General features: G+C 38.1%; 3 protein-coding genes across 3 annotated transcripts; 1 reads left to right on the forward strand and 2 right to left on the reverse strand.

Moving 5' to 3' along the window:
* Positions 1-3,948: 3,948 nt before the first annotated feature.
* LOC130729187 (BURP domain-containing protein BNM2A-like) lies at positions 3,949-5,667 on the reverse strand. Its single transcript, XM_057580845.1, has 2 exons — positions 5,490-5,667; positions 3,949-5,064 (listed from the first exon to the last, which is right to left on the reverse strand). The coding sequence occupies exons 1-2, from the start codon at positions 5,544-5,546 to the stop codon at positions 4,120-4,122; spliced, it is 1,002 nt and encodes a 333-aa protein (XP_057436828.1). The 5' UTR covers positions 5,547-5,667; the 3' UTR covers positions 3,949-4,119.
* A 1,137-nt stretch (positions 5,668-6,804) lies between these two features.
* LOC130729188 (uncharacterized) lies at positions 6,805-9,344 on the reverse strand. The gene has a single exon (XM_057580846.1). The coding sequence runs from the start codon at positions 9,336-9,338 to the stop codon at positions 8,565-8,567; it is 774 nt and encodes a 257-aa protein (XP_057436829.1). The 5' UTR covers positions 9,339-9,344; the 3' UTR covers positions 6,805-8,564.
* Positions 9,345-15,804: 6,460 nt separating this feature from the next.
* Positions 15,805-16,804, forward strand: LOC130729190 (uncharacterized). The gene is made up of 2 exons (XM_057580850.1): positions 15,805-15,947; positions 16,295-16,804. Exons 1-2 carry the CDS (start codon positions 15,903-15,905, stop codon positions 16,523-16,525), a joined length of 276 nt encoding a protein of 91 aa, XP_057436833.1. The 5' UTR covers positions 15,805-15,902; the 3' UTR covers positions 16,526-16,804.
* Positions 16,805-16,826: the final 22 nt, after the last annotated feature.

The following is a 16,826-nucleotide window of genomic DNA, read 5'->3' on the forward strand; positions in this document are numbered from 1 at the left end:
TGTAGGCCTTAGACTCCTCACTAATTCCCAGATAAATGCACTTGATACTTCTATTATCAAGTGTCCTCCTCTGACTATCAGGCACATGAGCATATGCCACACACCCAAAAATTCTAAAGAAGTTCACTGAAGGCTTCTTTCCACTCCAACACTCCTCTGGTGTGATATTCTTTACTGCTATAGTGGGGCTTCTATTCTGAATATAAACTGACCAATTTACAGCTTCTGGCCAGAATTCCCTGGGAACTTTCTTCTCAGTAAGCATGCACCTCACCATGTTCATGATAGTTCTATTCTTCCTCTCGGACACTCCATTTTGTTGTGGAGTATAGGAAGCTGTGAGTTGCCTTTTGATACCATTCAATTCACAGAATTCAGTAAACTCTCTAGAGTTGAATTCTCCACCTCTGTCAGTCCTTAGACAACTCAATTTTTCCCCACTTTCCTTCTCAGCCAGAAGCTTAAACTTTTTGAAACTTTCTAAAGCACCAGACTTCTCACTAAGAAGGTACACCCATGTTTTTCTACAGAAATCATCTATGAAAGTGATGAAGTACCTTTTCTGACTATTGGATTCTGGCTTGATGGGTCCACATATATCTGAATGAATCAGTTGGAGTTTCCTTTCAGCTCTTCAGGTACTCTTCTGAGGGAATGGATCTCTGTGTTGTTTTCCCTTCAAGCATTCTTCACATGGCTTATCTAATTCTCCCAGCATGGGTAGTCCTTTAACCATAGCTTTCTGTGCCAAAATCTTCAATCCAGAGTACCCCAAATGTCCATTTCTTTTGTGCCATAATTCTGACTCATCCTTGATGGTTGTGCTGAAACATGTTGGTGCTATCATAGTTGCAATCACAGCAAACATCCTATTAGATGACATTCTGGATTGTATGATAAGACCTTTATCCTTGTGATAGATTCTGCACCATTTCTTCTTAAAGGTGATGCTCAAATCCCTTTCCAGCAATTGCCCTATGCTCAAAAGATTGTTCTTCAGTTCAGGGATGAAGTACACCTCTGTGAACACTTGAATTAACCCACCAATTTGAAGCTTTACATCTCCCTTTCCTTTTACAGTCATTATGGAATCATCATCCAGCTTTACAGTGGTTGTGAAGCTCTCATCTAAGTTGTGAAACCATTCTCTCGACCCACACATATGATTGCTACAGCCAGAGTCAAGAAACCAAACCTTTCCTGATGTTGGGCATGAACATCCTTCCTGTGCTGTCTTTGCCATTAGTAGTGATTTCTTGTCAACTCCCTGAATCTTGAGTGTAGTATGCGATGTTTTCCCAGTTTCTGTTCTCGCCATAAGCAACAATTCCTCATGATCTTCATGTAATTCCGCATAGTTGGCACTCTCTTCCCATGTTGGACACTCGTATTGAAAATGCCCCAATTTGTGACACTTATAGCATTCTACGGATTCTTTGTTGAAGGATCCTCTGCCTCTTCCACGACCTCGATTTCCAGTTCTTCCTCTACCCCTTTCAGATTTTCCTGAACTTGTTGCTCTCAGAGCCTGTTCTTCTTCTCTATAACCCTTCATTCGTTGTTCTTGGACCAAAAGACTGCTTTGAAGTTGATCTATGGTGATGGTGTCCACATCATTGGATTCCTCGATGGAGCACACCACATAATTGAACTTTTCAGTCAGTGATCTAAGAATCTTTTCGACAATTAGGGTTTCCTTGATCGATTCTCCTTGAATCTTCATCTTGTTCACAATGCTCATAGTCCTTGCAAAGTAATTCACAACCGTTTCTCCTTCCTTCATCCCCAAAACTTCAAATTCACGTCTTAGGGCTTGCAATTGCGCTCGCTTAACCTTGGTGGAACCTTGATTCTTCAACCGCATAGAATCCCAAATTTCCTTGGATGTCTCCTTGTTCAGAATTGTCTCCAAGATGCTTCTCTCAATCGATTGGAAGAGATAGTTCTTGGCTTTGAGATCCTTCAGCTTTGCTTCCTCGTGAATCTTGATCTGTTCCGCGTTAGCATTCGGTGTCAGTGCAGGAACTCCATCTGCAACGATTGGCCAATACTCCTTTGACCTGAGCAGGTTCTCCATCAAAAGCGCCCAGTGATCATAGTGACCATCGAACTTCGGCACTGCGGGCTGTGAGAAATTCGAGCTCTCTGCCATGGCTTATCTTCTTCGTTTCAAGAACTGCAGTTCTTTGGTTCAGGCCCCGTGTGGAGCTCTGATACCAATTGTAAACAAACTCAAAAACATTGTATGAAAGAAAAGGTTTTTCTGCGTGTGAAAAGTTTTCCTTGTTTATTTCTCAACAGTAATCCCTATTTATACAAACTTCTGTCAACTAACTCACTTTGTCTAATTACAATATTGACTTTTAGTCAACACAATTCACATTTTAACACCAACGACATCCCTCTAAGTCTAAGGATTTCTATCAAAATCTTAGGACCCAAACACAAACTCTAGGGTTTTGTGGGCAGAATTTTGGGGGGGGGGGGTTTCTTCTCCTTTTTTGAATCACAACTTGTTCTCTTTTGTATTTTTGAGGATTAAGTTCTGAAATCAGGGTTTTGAGGAATGTTGTGTTGTTGTCTGGGTTTTAAGAAGTGTGGTGTTGGATACTGTGTGTGATTTCTTGGTTTTTAGGGTGTTATTGTTTTTTCGTTCCTTCCCAAATTATGCAGATTTGTGGCGGAGCTACCATTTATGCTGACTGATCTTCTCAAAATCTCTTCTCATGTTCTGATTAAAGAAAATCGTTATTGGAACTGAGAATGGGTTGAAATTTGGGGGTTTGAGGAATGAGTTGCAGAAAGTTGGATTTTTTAGGATTGTGTGATTTTTTGGGTTGTTTTTTTGCTGTTGGGACCAGAAGTTCTTGATTTAAACTCATGTGTTCTTATTTTAAACACATGTGTAGATTGAAGACGAAGAAGGTGAGAAACAAGGATGAGAATTGAAGAAGAAGAAGGTGACATGGTAAAAACAAATTAAAAGAAAAAGAAAAATTAATGCTTATATGGCAATAATATTAATAAAATTTAAATGAATATGCAGCTTAACAATTTCTGTTAGCAATTGGACGGCCAGACTCAATTTGCACAAATTGATTTTTAGGGGACCAAAATTGCTCATTTTAAACAAAGGGGACTCAAATTGCACATAGGCCTAACATCAGGACGTAAAGTGCAATTAAGCCAATATGTTTTTGTATAGCTTCAGCCTCAGCGGTGCAAACCAACAATGTCTTACAATGTATCTGATATGCAATTTCAAGAATATCATCTTTTCTTTTAATCATAAACATAAATAATGGAAAACTGAGTTGATAACATAACTGATGCTTATCCAGATTCTGTTGCAATCACAGCAAAGGTACTAGAAGCCAAGAAATTAGTGTTTGTACTTTGTACACTGAAACCAACAGATTCATTCAGTAGTGCCCAGAAAAACTTCAAGCAGAAGTGGCAATTATTTAGAATACCACGTGTAGGCCAAAAACTTTTGCCACAAACAATCTTAAGCCCTTTTTGTACTAACATATTCCCAAGTTCTACCAAAAACACAAAGCTCTAATTTCTTGAAAGTTGAAGCATCCACGTCTCTAGCACTTGATGTCAATTTCAAGTAGCTGGGATTTTATAACAAACTATGAGTTTCTATCACCTTTGAGCTCACCTCAATAGCTCACATTGTAAGAAATGACTTGAGTAGGAATGTTGGTATTAGGCAGCCCAGTGAGATGGTGTTTGTTTGGATATCGATTAAGTGCAACGTAAATAAACCTTCATCTCAATTAATAAGAATAGCATCATTCACCTTTTGTCTCGAATTGTGCTAATGAATACCCAAAGGCAACATTTTTTTTTGGAATGGATGTATTCTCTGCCTCATAATTAATACAAATCTTACACTCTACCTTCTAATTTTTGCACAAGACAATGATTACTCTAAGGCTCTCAAGCACAACAAAATACCATCTTATTAGGTTCTTGATCAACATAGATACATTTTTTTGCATCAAGAGGCAGTTCCTAGTCCACAAGGTCTAGATTTAATATCATATCTAGCATAGCTTCATATACAGAAACAGAAAACACTTGATCAAGAACATGGAACTTGTTATGGGCTTATGGCAATGGCATCAAGACAAGATTATCATGAGGGAAGAAATGGCACACAGGGGAGGTTCCAGGTTCAACCTTGAGCACACGAAACGCGGCGTGATCCGGGTCCCACTTAGAGGTGTTCATGTGACAGATAGCTGCAGCTTGAACTCTTCCTCCATTCTCACCTTCCACCAGCACCTCATAGAGACTAGTATCACTCTGTTGGCTATGGCAGTAAAAGACTGCAAAAGGATAAGGCATTGGGTGACATCCTATAACGTTTGGAACTCTATTCTCCTTCACTTCTAAGATTGTGTAGTTCTGTAAAAGGACATGGGATTTTGTGAGATGGGTAGTGGTCAAAACTTTGAATTGGGGACTTAACCCAAACAGGTGGCGTGCCGAATCAAGCAAGGACTCTAGGGAAGTAGCACAAAACTTGGTTTCTCCTTCCATGGGCTCAAACTCACATTGTTCAAGTGTGTATTTCATGGCCTTGGCTTGAGGAGAGTTTTTTGGGATAGAGAAGAAATTGAGGAGGGAGGGTAGTTGTTTTGATGAGAAAGGAATCTGATTAGCTTCTTCTCTGGGTAGAAATTTTGGAGAGGTTGAAGAATCCTTCATGGAAAAATAAATTGGCATTTTTTTCCCAACCTTTAAATCTTTTGGGATGAAAAACACATGCAATTCTGGATCCATGTGGTTGTGATCCATATGAGATGACTCATGAGTATGCACTTCATTTCCAATCATCTTTTTATGTTCATCTTCATCATCAGCACCATCATCATCATCTTTTTGAACAGGCTTCTTATTCAATTCTACACCATTTCCTTCAACCTGCAGAATATCAGAAAGTCCAGGACCCTCTGTTGGGAGCTGTTGCAAATCATAGGATATTTCCTTCAGCTGAATCTCTCTCCCAGTTGTGATACCTATCCTTCTAGCACCACTGTCTTGTACAATCTGTAACATCAACAAAGTTGAAAAGTTAATTGGAAGGATCTTGGACAAAAGTCTCATAAAAGCAACAATTCTAATAGCATGTTACTATCAACTTCACTTTTCTCGGAATCAATTCTGTTACCTAAAATTACTCACAAAAGCTTCTTTTCATAATTGATTTAGGCTTCAGAGTTGATTGTGGAAACACTTCCAAACATGCACTCATATCAACAGTTTCATTAAAACAAATGAACCAAAACCAATTCAAACAAAGTTTTGCTTTGAGATGACTATAAATTTTTTATTTTTTTTCAAAACCAGTTAAGGAAGATCTAAGTTGAAAGATCTGCTTCTGCTGGAATGTTACATTAGAAACTGTATAAAAATTCACTAGCTCAACAAAGATATATGATTTTATATAATTGAATAGCAGAGCAAGATCTTACCAAAAAGACAAGTAGGGTGCATAGGATGAAACTCCATGAAGCAATTCCAAGTCTCATTTCTCTGTTTCTCTTGAAAGTTGAAACTTCAGAGAATAACCAAAAGGAGTAGGAACTGAATAAAAGGGTTCGCAGGTCTTGTTTTGTAGGAAAATAGGAAACTCAGGAGTGAGAATCTCTTGCTGTCATTATTTAATGAGTAATGATATATACACACCTCATTTTTTAAACACTCAATTTCCACCTCTTTTTATTTCTATCTCTCTCATCTTATCATCTATCACATCTCATATTTTCTCTCTCTTACTTTTTCTTTTCTTCCTATCTCTCTCATCATTCCACCTCTCCACCTCAAAAGAGAGGTATGGATGAAACATTACTCTTATTTAATGGGAGGATTTTAATTTATTCACAATCCAACTTATCTTCCATCCAATTTTCACAGACTTTTTATTTCTTTTTATTATCTCATCATCCGAAATATTTCTCATTTCTGTCTCTTCTCTATCTATTTATCTATTTATTTATCTATCGTGTGAATAAATTTAGGCTGTGAATGAAGTTTTATTGTTAATTGATGGATCTAGGCAAAGGTGTTTGTCACATGGGAAACCTGTCCAAGCTTTCATCGACCTCATTCGGCTTCATTATATTAGCTGAAATGAGATGTCAGGGCACTCCATTTTGTAATGTTCAGTTTTTTTTTTCCCTTTCAAAATTGCTGTTTAGATTTTTATTATCCTCATAATAAAGAATTAGGTAATATAAGAAAAAGATTAATGAACATAAAAATAATTCAATCCACTTTTAAACACTTATATTTATGAAAAAAATTCATTACCACAAAGTGTATCAACAATAAAAAAAATCGCCACAAAATGAAGTGTTTCATAATGAAATGCACAATTTTTATGTTTGTGTGATTGATTTTTTTAAGATCAATTTGATGTGATTATTTTTTAACAGAGGCGCTGTAAACTTTTGACTATAACGAATAGTGAGAGCATTATATACCACTTCTAGATTCATGCATGCCTCCTTGTGGCAATAGATCATATCATGTTAAATTGTGCTACTGTTTATTATATTGAAAATTTTATACTTATCTCTCTTTATATGTATGTATTAATTATTTATAAGTGACACATTTAAAGTAGAGGGAGACACAAAATTTTTAATATCAGAAAAAAATGACATGAGATAATTCATTCCTTTGCTACAAGGCACCCACCCACTATAACATTTTCCATTTCTTTGACTATTTGGTGAGTATGATCTCATGGATAGTGGCATTGTGGCAATGCAAGAACGTTGACAAAAGTACGTTGAATCTGCAGCACTTATCATGGGGCCACCTCAAGGCTTAGCTCATACCACCCATCACCAAAAAGTTTTCCAACTTTGACAACCCACTATCAACTTTTCTAGATGTTGTGCTTCAATTGACATCTCCAACGGAACTTATAACTTGTTGACAACCAATAAAAGTGCCAATCATGGTTCCCCACACACCATTTACAGGCCAAGTCAACTAAGCATAAAGAAAAAGATCAAAATCACCATATCCCGTTATCTTCTACCTTATCTTTTTTTGCTATATACACGTGTGGAGCACTTTGAATTCTTTTTTTTTTTTTTTTAGGCTTAATAGCACTTTTGGTCCCCCACGTTTCAAAAATGTGCAATATTAATCCCCCACGTTTGAAAATAGCATAATGGTACCTCCACGTTTGTCTCCGTTAACAGTTTTGGTCCCTCAGCAATTTTCCGTCCAAAAACTAACGTTTTTTGCTGACTTGGAAATTTTAATAAAATTTAAATTGATAAAATTAATAAAAAAAAATCTAGGACACTCATCTACTCAAACGGCGTTGGAGAGCAAAGAACCTCGTGTCTCTGTTTTGCTTGTTCTGCGTCTTGGAGAAGCGAGAAGCTCCACGGTGATTTGGGTGAGGAGAGGTTGGAGAGGTGGGAGGAACCTGGGAATTTTGGGTTCTAGAATTGAAGTTTTGGGTTGTCGGTATTTGAAACAAAAATCAGAACAGTATTGGAGATAATGTTTCTGGGTTCTGGGTAAAATTTCTGGGTTCTGATGGTAAAATGTTTCTCACATCAGACCCCAAAACCCAGATTCGAAACCCATATTTGCTAACCCCTGAACCAGATTCATGGCGGTTGGGTGATGGTTTTGTTGTTTTTTATCTAAAGAGGTTTGGGGGAAGCGAACGAAATGCAACCATCACCATCTTGACCCATAAACTGAACAGCATCAGAGGCAGTGCAAGCAGTAGAAGAAGACATGGGAGAAGTGCAAGGCGAAGAAGAAGACAAATCAGACGAATCCATATCCATCCAAGTAAAGCCCTCTGAAATCAGCAACCGCGAGAAGCCATAGCAACAGTTAGCACCGAGCAATGGAATCAAATCAAACGGGGAACAAAGGGGTTTTGTTCCTTCAGCAATAAAACCCGATCAGAAGGTGGCTGGGCATTCGGATCCAAAGCCAAACTCTCTTATCAGCGGCGGCAGCGGCGGAAGGATGGATCTTCTTCTTCAACGAGAACCGCGGCATCTCTTCCTTCTTCTCGAAACAGAGCATTGGAGAACAGTGAGGATAATTAGGGTTGGGTTTGGGGGCGAAGATGAGGGTGTGGGAGATTTGAGGATTTTTAAACATACAACACCACCTTCTACTGGAACAATTGACCCAAAGCATTAATTGTATGGGCAAGGTGATATATTTGTAGGGAAGATGAAGATGTTTTGGAGAGGAATATTTTTTTTCTGGGTTTTCTAGGTTGATGAAGATGATGAGGGAGATGAGAAGGGGATATTTTTCTTGGTTTTTAAGTGTTGTTAATATTTTAATTAATTTTTTTTGCTCAATTACATATTTACCCTCAGAACGGTTAGTTTTTGGACGGAAAATTGCTGAGGGACCAAAACTATTAACGGAGACAAACGTGGAGGTACCATTATGCTATTTTCAAACGTGGGGGATTAATATTGCACATTTTTGAAACGTGGGGGACCAAAAGTGCTATTAAGCCTTTTTTTGAACTCAATACGTGTATTCAACTAAGAATTAGGAAAATCAGCTGCAAGGCTCAAAAGAATCCCTACAGGAGGATCTCCCCACCAAGTACAATCAGAAAACAAGAAACTATCAGCAGCAAGAGTATGAGCAACCCTATTGGTGCTTCTGCTTTCAAATGTAAAAACAAAATCAGTAAAGCTATCAGTTATGCTTAAGCAGTCTTCTACAATGGCTTGTAAGATAGGAAAACTATATGGCTTCTTCAAAGCTTCAATTAGCTGTTGACAGTCAGAAGAGAACACTAAATGATCCAGCTGCCATTCCACTGCTTTCATAAGGCTCCATCTGAAACAAAGGGCTTCTGCCATAAGGGGATCCATTCGGTGGTCAACATAAAGGGAAGCTGCTACTTGGAAAATACCCTCTGCATTCCTTATCACCAAACCATACCCTGTGCCCTCCTTTCCTGACCACCCAGCATCCACATTAATCTTCAGATACCCCTGAGGAGGTGGGTTCCAGCAAGCTGCTTCTTGAATTCTCGATCCTCTAGCTTCTTGATGTTCCAGCCAGTCCTGTCTAACCATTAAGGCCATTCGCACAATTTGCTGGCACTCTGGTTTAGTTTTGTTAAAAACAGAATCATTTCTTGCCTTCCATATCCCCCAAAGGATCATAATGAAATTATCAAATTCATCCGCTGGTAAAACCTTCTTCATACTGAGAACCCAAGCCTCCAAACCATCTCTGAAATCACCTGTCCTAAGAGCCAAATGGGATGATAGCCACAAGCCTCTGGTCCAATTACAAGTCATAAAAAGATGGGATTGTGACTAGAGAAAACTGTCCAGACACAGGGGGCAGCAAAGGTCCATCTCCACCTTCCTTCTCCTAAGATTTTCCTGACAAGGTAGTGCATTATTCATCAATCGATATGCAAAATGTTGCACCTTCTTGGGTATTCTAAGCTTCCACAGGAAATTGCAAACTGGTTTCCTCTTGGATGAGGATGCTTCCTTCAGACTTTGGAGCTGGAGCAGTCTTGTGTAGGTAGAGCGAACAGAGAAGGTCCCCGAAGGTGTGAAGTTCCATATCAGCACATCATCTCTTTCTGCCTAAGGAAGTGGGATTCTCAGTATCTTACTGGCCTCAGCATGATGGAAAACCCCTTCAACCAACCTTCTATCCCACCGTCTAGCCTCAACATCTATCAGTTCTTCCACTTTGGCATCCGAGGGGAGCGTATTTATTGGACTCAAAACCATACCAGAGCCCTGACCTGGGATCCATGCATCTTTCCAGATTTTAATTGACTTCCCATTACCCACCCTCCACCTAGAACCATCCAAAATAACATGACGAGCAGCACATATGCTTCTCCAGGCATAGCTTGGCCTAAAGCCTACTGAAGCCTGCAGAATAGAATGCCTAGGGAAATATCGAGCTTTCAAACATCTATACAGCAGAGAGTCTTCTCGATGCATTAATCTCCAGACCTGTTTTGCTAGAATAGCCTCATTGAATCTCTTGAAATCCCTGAATCCCAATCCCCCACTCTGCTTGGGTTTGCACAGGTTTGACCACCTCATCCAATGAATTTTGCGCTCATCTTTCTGCTGTCCCCACCAAAAGTTTGCCATTAGAGCCTCCAAATTGTCACAAACACCATCTGAGATTTTAAAACAGCTCATAATGTATATAGGAATGGCTTGAGCAATAGATTTCAGGAGTATTTCTTTGCCTGCACGGGACAAAGCTTTCTCTTTCCAGCCTTTCAATTTCTTTGCCACTCTCTCTTGGATACTCATAAAAATTCTCTTCTTAGATCTGCCAATCACTGTAGGTAGCCCTAAATATTTATCATGAGCTTCAACTGCCGTTACACCCATCCTATCCCGGATCTGATTTTTAATCATATCATGCACATTTTGGCTAAATGAAAGCTCAGTCTTCTCAAAGTTCACCCTTTGCCCCGAAGCTACCTCATATTCCTTAATTGTGGCCAACACATTCTCAGCCTCTCCTAGATTAGCCCTCATAAAGAGCAAGCTATCATCGGCAAAAAACAAATGTGATATACTTGGAGCACTTCTTGCAATGCGGAAACCATGAATTCTGTCCAAACGAACCTGATCCTCTATAAGGCCAGCAAAAATTTCAGCACACAAAATAAAGAGATAGGGAGAGAGTGGGTCTCCTTGTCGGAGACCCCTCTTTGGAGAGAACCACTCCCTAGGCTGACCATTTAAGAGGATCGAATATCTAACCGTACTAACACAGTTTAGCATCACCGATATCACATTTCCAGGAAAGCCCATCACCCTCAACACCTCTTTTAGGAAAACCCACTCAATCCGATCGTACGCTTTGGACATGTCCAACTTTAGAGCCATCCATCCTTTCTTACCTTTCTTCAACCTCTTCATTGCATGGAAAACCTCCATTCCGATTAGAGCATTGTCAGTTATTAACCTCCCGGGAACAAAAGCACTTTGGGTTTCCCCAACCAGATCAGGAAGGATAGTTTTTAGCCTATTAGCAAGACACTTTGTAACTATCTTTATCAGCACATTGCAGAGACTAATCGGGCGCAAATCCTTGGGGGATTGAGGCTTGTTGATTTTAGGAATCAAACATATGAAGGTCTCATTTATATCAGCCACATCTCTACCATTATTAAGCACATCCAGCACAAACTCTGAAACTGAACCACCCACCAGCCCCCAGAAATGCTGGTAAAACATGGCTGGAAGTCCATCCGGGCCAGGGGATTTGAGAGGGTGCATTTGGTCAATGGCCCATTTGACCTCATCCCTTGTAAAAGGCTTACCCATATGCTCCACCATATTCTGATTTAACCTGTTCCTGACCTTCATACACGTATCCTGAATATGTTGAGGATTAGAAGTAGAGAAAACCTGCTCAAAATGGTGTTGGATCACTCTCTGAACAGCAACATCTCCAAAAACCCATTCCCCATGTTCATTTTTCATCTTCTTAATCTGATTGTGTTTTTGCCTTTGGGAAGCTTTCTTGTGAAAGAAGGCAGTGTTTTTGTCCCCCTCTTTTAACCAAAGGGCTCGCGACCTTTGCTTCCAATAAATCTCTTCCTTCAGCAGTAAATCATTGAAAGCCTGCTGAGCTAACCTCTTCTTTCCCAGATTCTCAGATGTAGGATTAAGCTTTTCCAGCCTAGCCACCTCCTTCTCTTTCTGTTCCACTTGCTTCTTTAAATTCCCTTTATCCTTTCCAAAGAAGGACAAAACCTCCTTAACTGCTTTCACTCTCTGTGTGCAATCTGCCCCTGGTCTAAACCAAGCATTATGAATGGCTTCATCACAACCCTCCATCTTTAACCAAACTTGTTCAAATCTGAAAGGTCTCTCCCTCCTGTCTTCCAACTCAGTTTTTTCAAGCATATGAGTAACCGAAATCACCAAAGCAGAGTGGTCAGAGCCATACTTTCCCCTATGCTCCACAGAAACAGCAAGGGCATCATGAAGGAGGTTCTGACTAACTAGACAACGATCCAACCTTTCTCTGACATTCTGCCCCCCTTCTCTACCATTATCCCAAGTGAAAGGAAAACCAGAAAAACCTGCATCAGCTAAGCCACACTCCTCAATAACCTCTCTAAACATCTCCATGTGTTCAAGATTACCAGGGCGACCCCCCACCTTTTCATGCAAGTCACAGATGAGGTTGAAATCTCCTGCACAAACCCAAGAGCCACCACTAGTCCCCTTAAGCTTTCTGATGAGCTCAATTGTCTTATACTTGTTGGTATCTTCTGGATAGCCATAAACACCTGTGAACTGCCACACAGAATCTCTAATATCCAGAATTTCAGCACTGATATGATTTTGCGAGTATGAAGACACATTCACATCCAGACTATGCCTCCATAATAAGGCCAAACCCCCAGCTCTCCTCCTCCCAGCACAACCCACCGCCAATCCAAACTCAAAGCCCACCTTTTTTTTTACATTTTCAAGTTCTTCTACTGTTAATCTAGTTTCCATTAAGAAAACTAGTTGGGGATTTTCTTTTTTAATGAGCCTTGACAAGGCCCTTTCTGCCAGTGGATTCCCCAATCCACGGCAGTTCCACGATATGCACCTCATTGCTCCTGGTGGGGCTGTTCAACAGCCTCCACCTGGATAAAATTGCAGAGTCTTTTGCAACCACTGCTACCCTCAACGAGCACATCCACCAACATAGGGTCATCACATAAATCAATCTTCCTCTTGACCAAATTTCCAGCAAGAGAGGATTGGACTTCCGCTGCACGCTCTCTAGCCACCTTCTTCCACTTAGGCTTACCACCTTTCTTCTTAGGAATCTCCTTAGGTCCTGGCAGCAAGCTTTTACTCGCATTCCCTGCAGATACCTTCTTCTCAGAAATCTCCAACTCAGCCTGAGTACCCTTTTTAATAATGCTTTCTATTCCTTGCTCAATCTCTATAGTCTTCCCAGTAGAAGAAATTTGCTCTGACAGGACAACATTGCCAGTAATGGGTGTCACCACCACCCCAACAGACAAATCTTCCTTACTTCCAGCATTGCGAGGAGAATGCTGGGAGCACTTTGAATTCTTATTTTTTGGGTAAACGGAAAATTTATGGATGATGTCCCTCCAAAGCAGAGAAAGCTGCTCAAATAGCACTTACAGGCACAGCTCACCCCAAAGGGTGGGTTATATTTATATAGACATTAATCTATCAACTCACATAAGCCATTATGCTTAACATGTGGATTATGATAAGTTGAGGAAGATATAGTTTGACTAGTTGGATTAGTTTTAATTTTTTATCTTACTTTTAATTTTTAATTTTCCAATCAAAATTTTAAAAACCCTTAGCCGTCTTACTTTTTTCTCAATTTTATTGTAATCTATATTTTAATCTTTTATCTTTCAGCTATTTTTTTCATAAAATAATTATATCCAATCCAACAAGAGTTGTTTAGACCCTAAATCGAAAAATAGATCATGAAATCTTAATTAGTGAAAATATATTTGACATTTATCGCATTCAATCAGAATTGTAAGAACAATTTATTTTTGAAAAATGACTGTCCAAAGTATAATAAAATAGAAAAATTTGACGTCCTCATAGGATAGCTCGCCGGTAGGAGCGGGAGGACATACATATGAGTTGGGTACGGAGAGGTTCGAGGTTCCATTCCTTACAGGTGCAATTTATCTATCGGATGTAAAAAAAAAAGAACAATTTGACTTCATCAACCTATATATTTAATTAACTCACTCCGCCTCATGTTTTAGCAGGAAGGAAGGATGAATATATCACTTTCTAATATTAAAGATCAAGTAGGAAATAATATATTACACTGCCGACATTACATGTATATATGAAATGCCTACTTTCAGAATGTTAATTCAATTCAAACTGATAGAGACTCCATACAAAATAATCATTTGTCATAAGGACAAGCTGGCCTTCTGATGCAGAAACGTAGTTGACTTTGGCAGCTGGCAGATCCAGATAGGTCACAGCCCATACAAAATTAAACTAAACAAACATATATTCTAAAATAGTTGAATATGAACAAAACTAAGTGCTACTGCTAGATTTTGATATAATTTTCTTTATGAGCATGGTAATCACTTTTTTGGTGATATATGTGTGTTGACTTTTGGAAACGGCCAACGTAACTTTTTTCGTTGGGTTGTTTAGGATACACAACTTATTCAAGTGGTGTATCGGTACATTGTTTTCAAATACTTGTTAATTGGAAGCACTAAATTCATCACTGGCTAATTTATTTACTGTTAATAGGGGTGGAAGTAGGTTGAGCTTTATTAGGCTTTGCTTAAATAGACCGAACCTGCTTAAAATATTTTAGGCCTGAGTCTGGCCTGTAGTTTGTAAAAGACTTTTTTTTAGGCCTAAGCTTGTCTATTTGGAAGTCTGGTCGCCTATTTAAAAGCTTGTTTCATTGTAATACATTCAAGAAGACTGAAAATTTTACTCGTAAGCATGTTAATAAACTTATAAACTAATGGCTTAAAATACAATAATATGATTATAAGTCAGTAGTCATTTTCTAAAGAGACTTATATAGTTAAATCATTATATAGTGCCAATTATTTAAACATATAAATAGTTTAACAAAGTATATAGTTTTAAGATATTATAATAAAAATAATAAAATAAATATATGTTTATTTAAATCACCGGTCTATTAGGCTTGTAAGGTTTTTTGTGTAGCTCAAACCTGACATTTTTTAACAAAATAGACTTTTAAATTTTTTTTGACATTATCTATTTAGTAATTTGGCATGACCTGATCCTAACGTAGGCTAGGCCATATGCCCCTATATGATTATCATATATAAAACTGTTCTCAAATCAGTTTCCCCCGTCTATATCCATAATGAATTAATTTAAGTTTTTTTTATACATTTTTACACCCAATGACCCAATTTCTCCACACACCATTTCTACTCAATTGTTTTTATTTCTTTTCTTTTTTTCCTAATACATCCCTAACCATATATATTTCTCATTTTGACATTTTCCCCACTTCTCTTTCTAATTATCTCTAGTTGCTGTTGGATTTAAGGTGTTAACAGATTTTTTTCCAATTTAAATTCTCATATATGCTTAATGTCAACTGCTATACATCACAACAAAGACTGAATAACAAATTATTCCCACCCGTTGAAAATAATATTTCAGCTATATTTAAATCAAATTTGTGTATGGACAGAGTTGTCGTTTTGTTTTGCCGGTCAAAATCAAACGTGTGTTGTATCACTTGGGGTGGAGTTATGATATATACACATCTCTTCACTTCTTTTACACCTTCATTCTATTTATTTATCTCTTCTTTATCAATTAAATCACATATTACATCTTTACTTTCTCTCTCCTTTCTTCATATCTCTTTTCTTTCACCTCTCCACAACTCAAAAGTGAGGTGTGAAGATATAATTATCATTTGTCGTGTGCACGAACAACGTAGCAATCCAATTTCGGCTGCTAGCTTACCGCCTTGCCACTTTATCGTTTCCCACCTACCATTCCAATAATATTGAGCAGCGATTCATTATCTTCGACAATAATAATTAATCTCTTAATGATCGTATTAAATGGTAAATAGTAAATTAATTACAAAATATGTTTCATTCATGAGATGAATGTTTATTATAATGAGAAATTAAGCATGGTTGAATAACTAACTTCATTATCAAAGAATGATGTGAGCAACTATCACGCTACACCTCGTAGTTGTTTACTTAATTTTCTTCAACCATGACATCATAATCATATGAACACATACACCTTAATTAGTATATACTGGACAATGTAAACATATATATTTGTTCAGCTTTTGGTTGCTCTAGAGCCATAGACATGAAGTCCATTTTTGCCGTGTTCGCAGTCTTCTCTATTCTCCTGGTAAGCTTTCTGAATCTGCTCCATGAAATTAAACCCAGTTCCTCTTGCAATTGTCTTAACAATTTTATTTCACACTATAACATTCAAACTAAATCTAACTCAATTCATAACAGGTTTGAATCAACTTATCTTTCATCAAAATCACTTTTACTCAGAAATTATTCACGGAAACTTTCCTCAAAGTTGATTTTGACTTTAGAACCAATTGTAGATAAATTTCTAAAGCTAACCTGGTTGTTGTTGAAAGTTAATTTGAATCTACGAGATTAACTGATAATGCTATACCATGACATTTCATGAATTTTCTTTCTAGTGAAACTTGGAAACTAACAAGTTTTTGTGAACAGATTGCCAACTGTAGCTGTGCAACAAGGGACCTGGGAGATTATTGGAAGAATATGATGAAGGGCCAAGCTATGCCAGAAGCAATTAAGGAACTTGTTCAGGATCCACAAGCATCATATGCAGGAAAGGATCGTTTTATCAGGGATTTTGATATAAGGCCTAATGTTATATTATATCACACCCATGTTGGGTCTAGTACCAAGCAGAAGCAGAACACTTTTGCCAAAAACTAAAAGATCAAAGCAGGGTATCATGGTTGAACAAGCTGTCAGAAAGGGTACTTGAAGCTCCCATGTTGAATAGTCAGGATTAAAGATGGTAGATGTATCTCTAGTCTAGATATAATGTGATAGAGATCATGATGTATTATTTCTTTGTATTGAGGCATGGTTAGCATTTAAGATTGATTCTTTAGGAAAGCTATTGATATTTCAAAGTCTATATGTTGTTAGGATCATTTTTTTCTATCCTCAAATAATATCTCAATTTACTGTTCCATTCCATTAACGAAATCTCTTGTTGTACAATACTTTT

Source organism: Lotus japonicus, chromosome 1 (assembly GCF_012489685.1).
Source record: "Lotus japonicus ecotype B-129 chromosome 1, LjGifu_v1.2".
NCBI classification, from domain to species: Eukaryota; Viridiplantae; Streptophyta; class Magnoliopsida; order Fabales; family Fabaceae; genus Lotus; species Lotus japonicus.

What these genes read in the sequence shown, in the direction of transcription:
- LOC130729188 (XM_057580846.1), bottom strand. Translation starts at nt 9,338, where the DNA reads ATGACTTGTAATTGGACCAGAGGCTTGTGGCTATCATCCCATTTGGCT.
- LOC130729187 (XM_057580845.1), bottom strand. Translation starts at nt 5,546, where the DNA reads ATGAGACTTGGAATTGCTTCATGGAGTTTCATCCTATGCACCCTACTT. An exon ending in GCACCCTACTTGTCTTTTTG is followed by an intron (nt 5,065 to 5,489) that starts GTAAGATCTTGC and finishes TTGATGTTACAG; the next exon opens with ATTGTACAAGACAGTGGTGC.
- LOC130729190 (XM_057580850.1), top strand. Translation starts at nt 15,903, where the DNA reads ATGAAGTCCATTTTTGCCGTGTTCGCAGTCTTCTCTATTCTCCTG. An exon ending in CAGTCTTCTCTATTCTCCTG is followed by an intron (nt 15,948 to 16,294) that starts GTAAGCTTTCTG and finishes TTTTGTGAACAG; the next exon opens with ATTGCCAACTGTAGCTGTGC.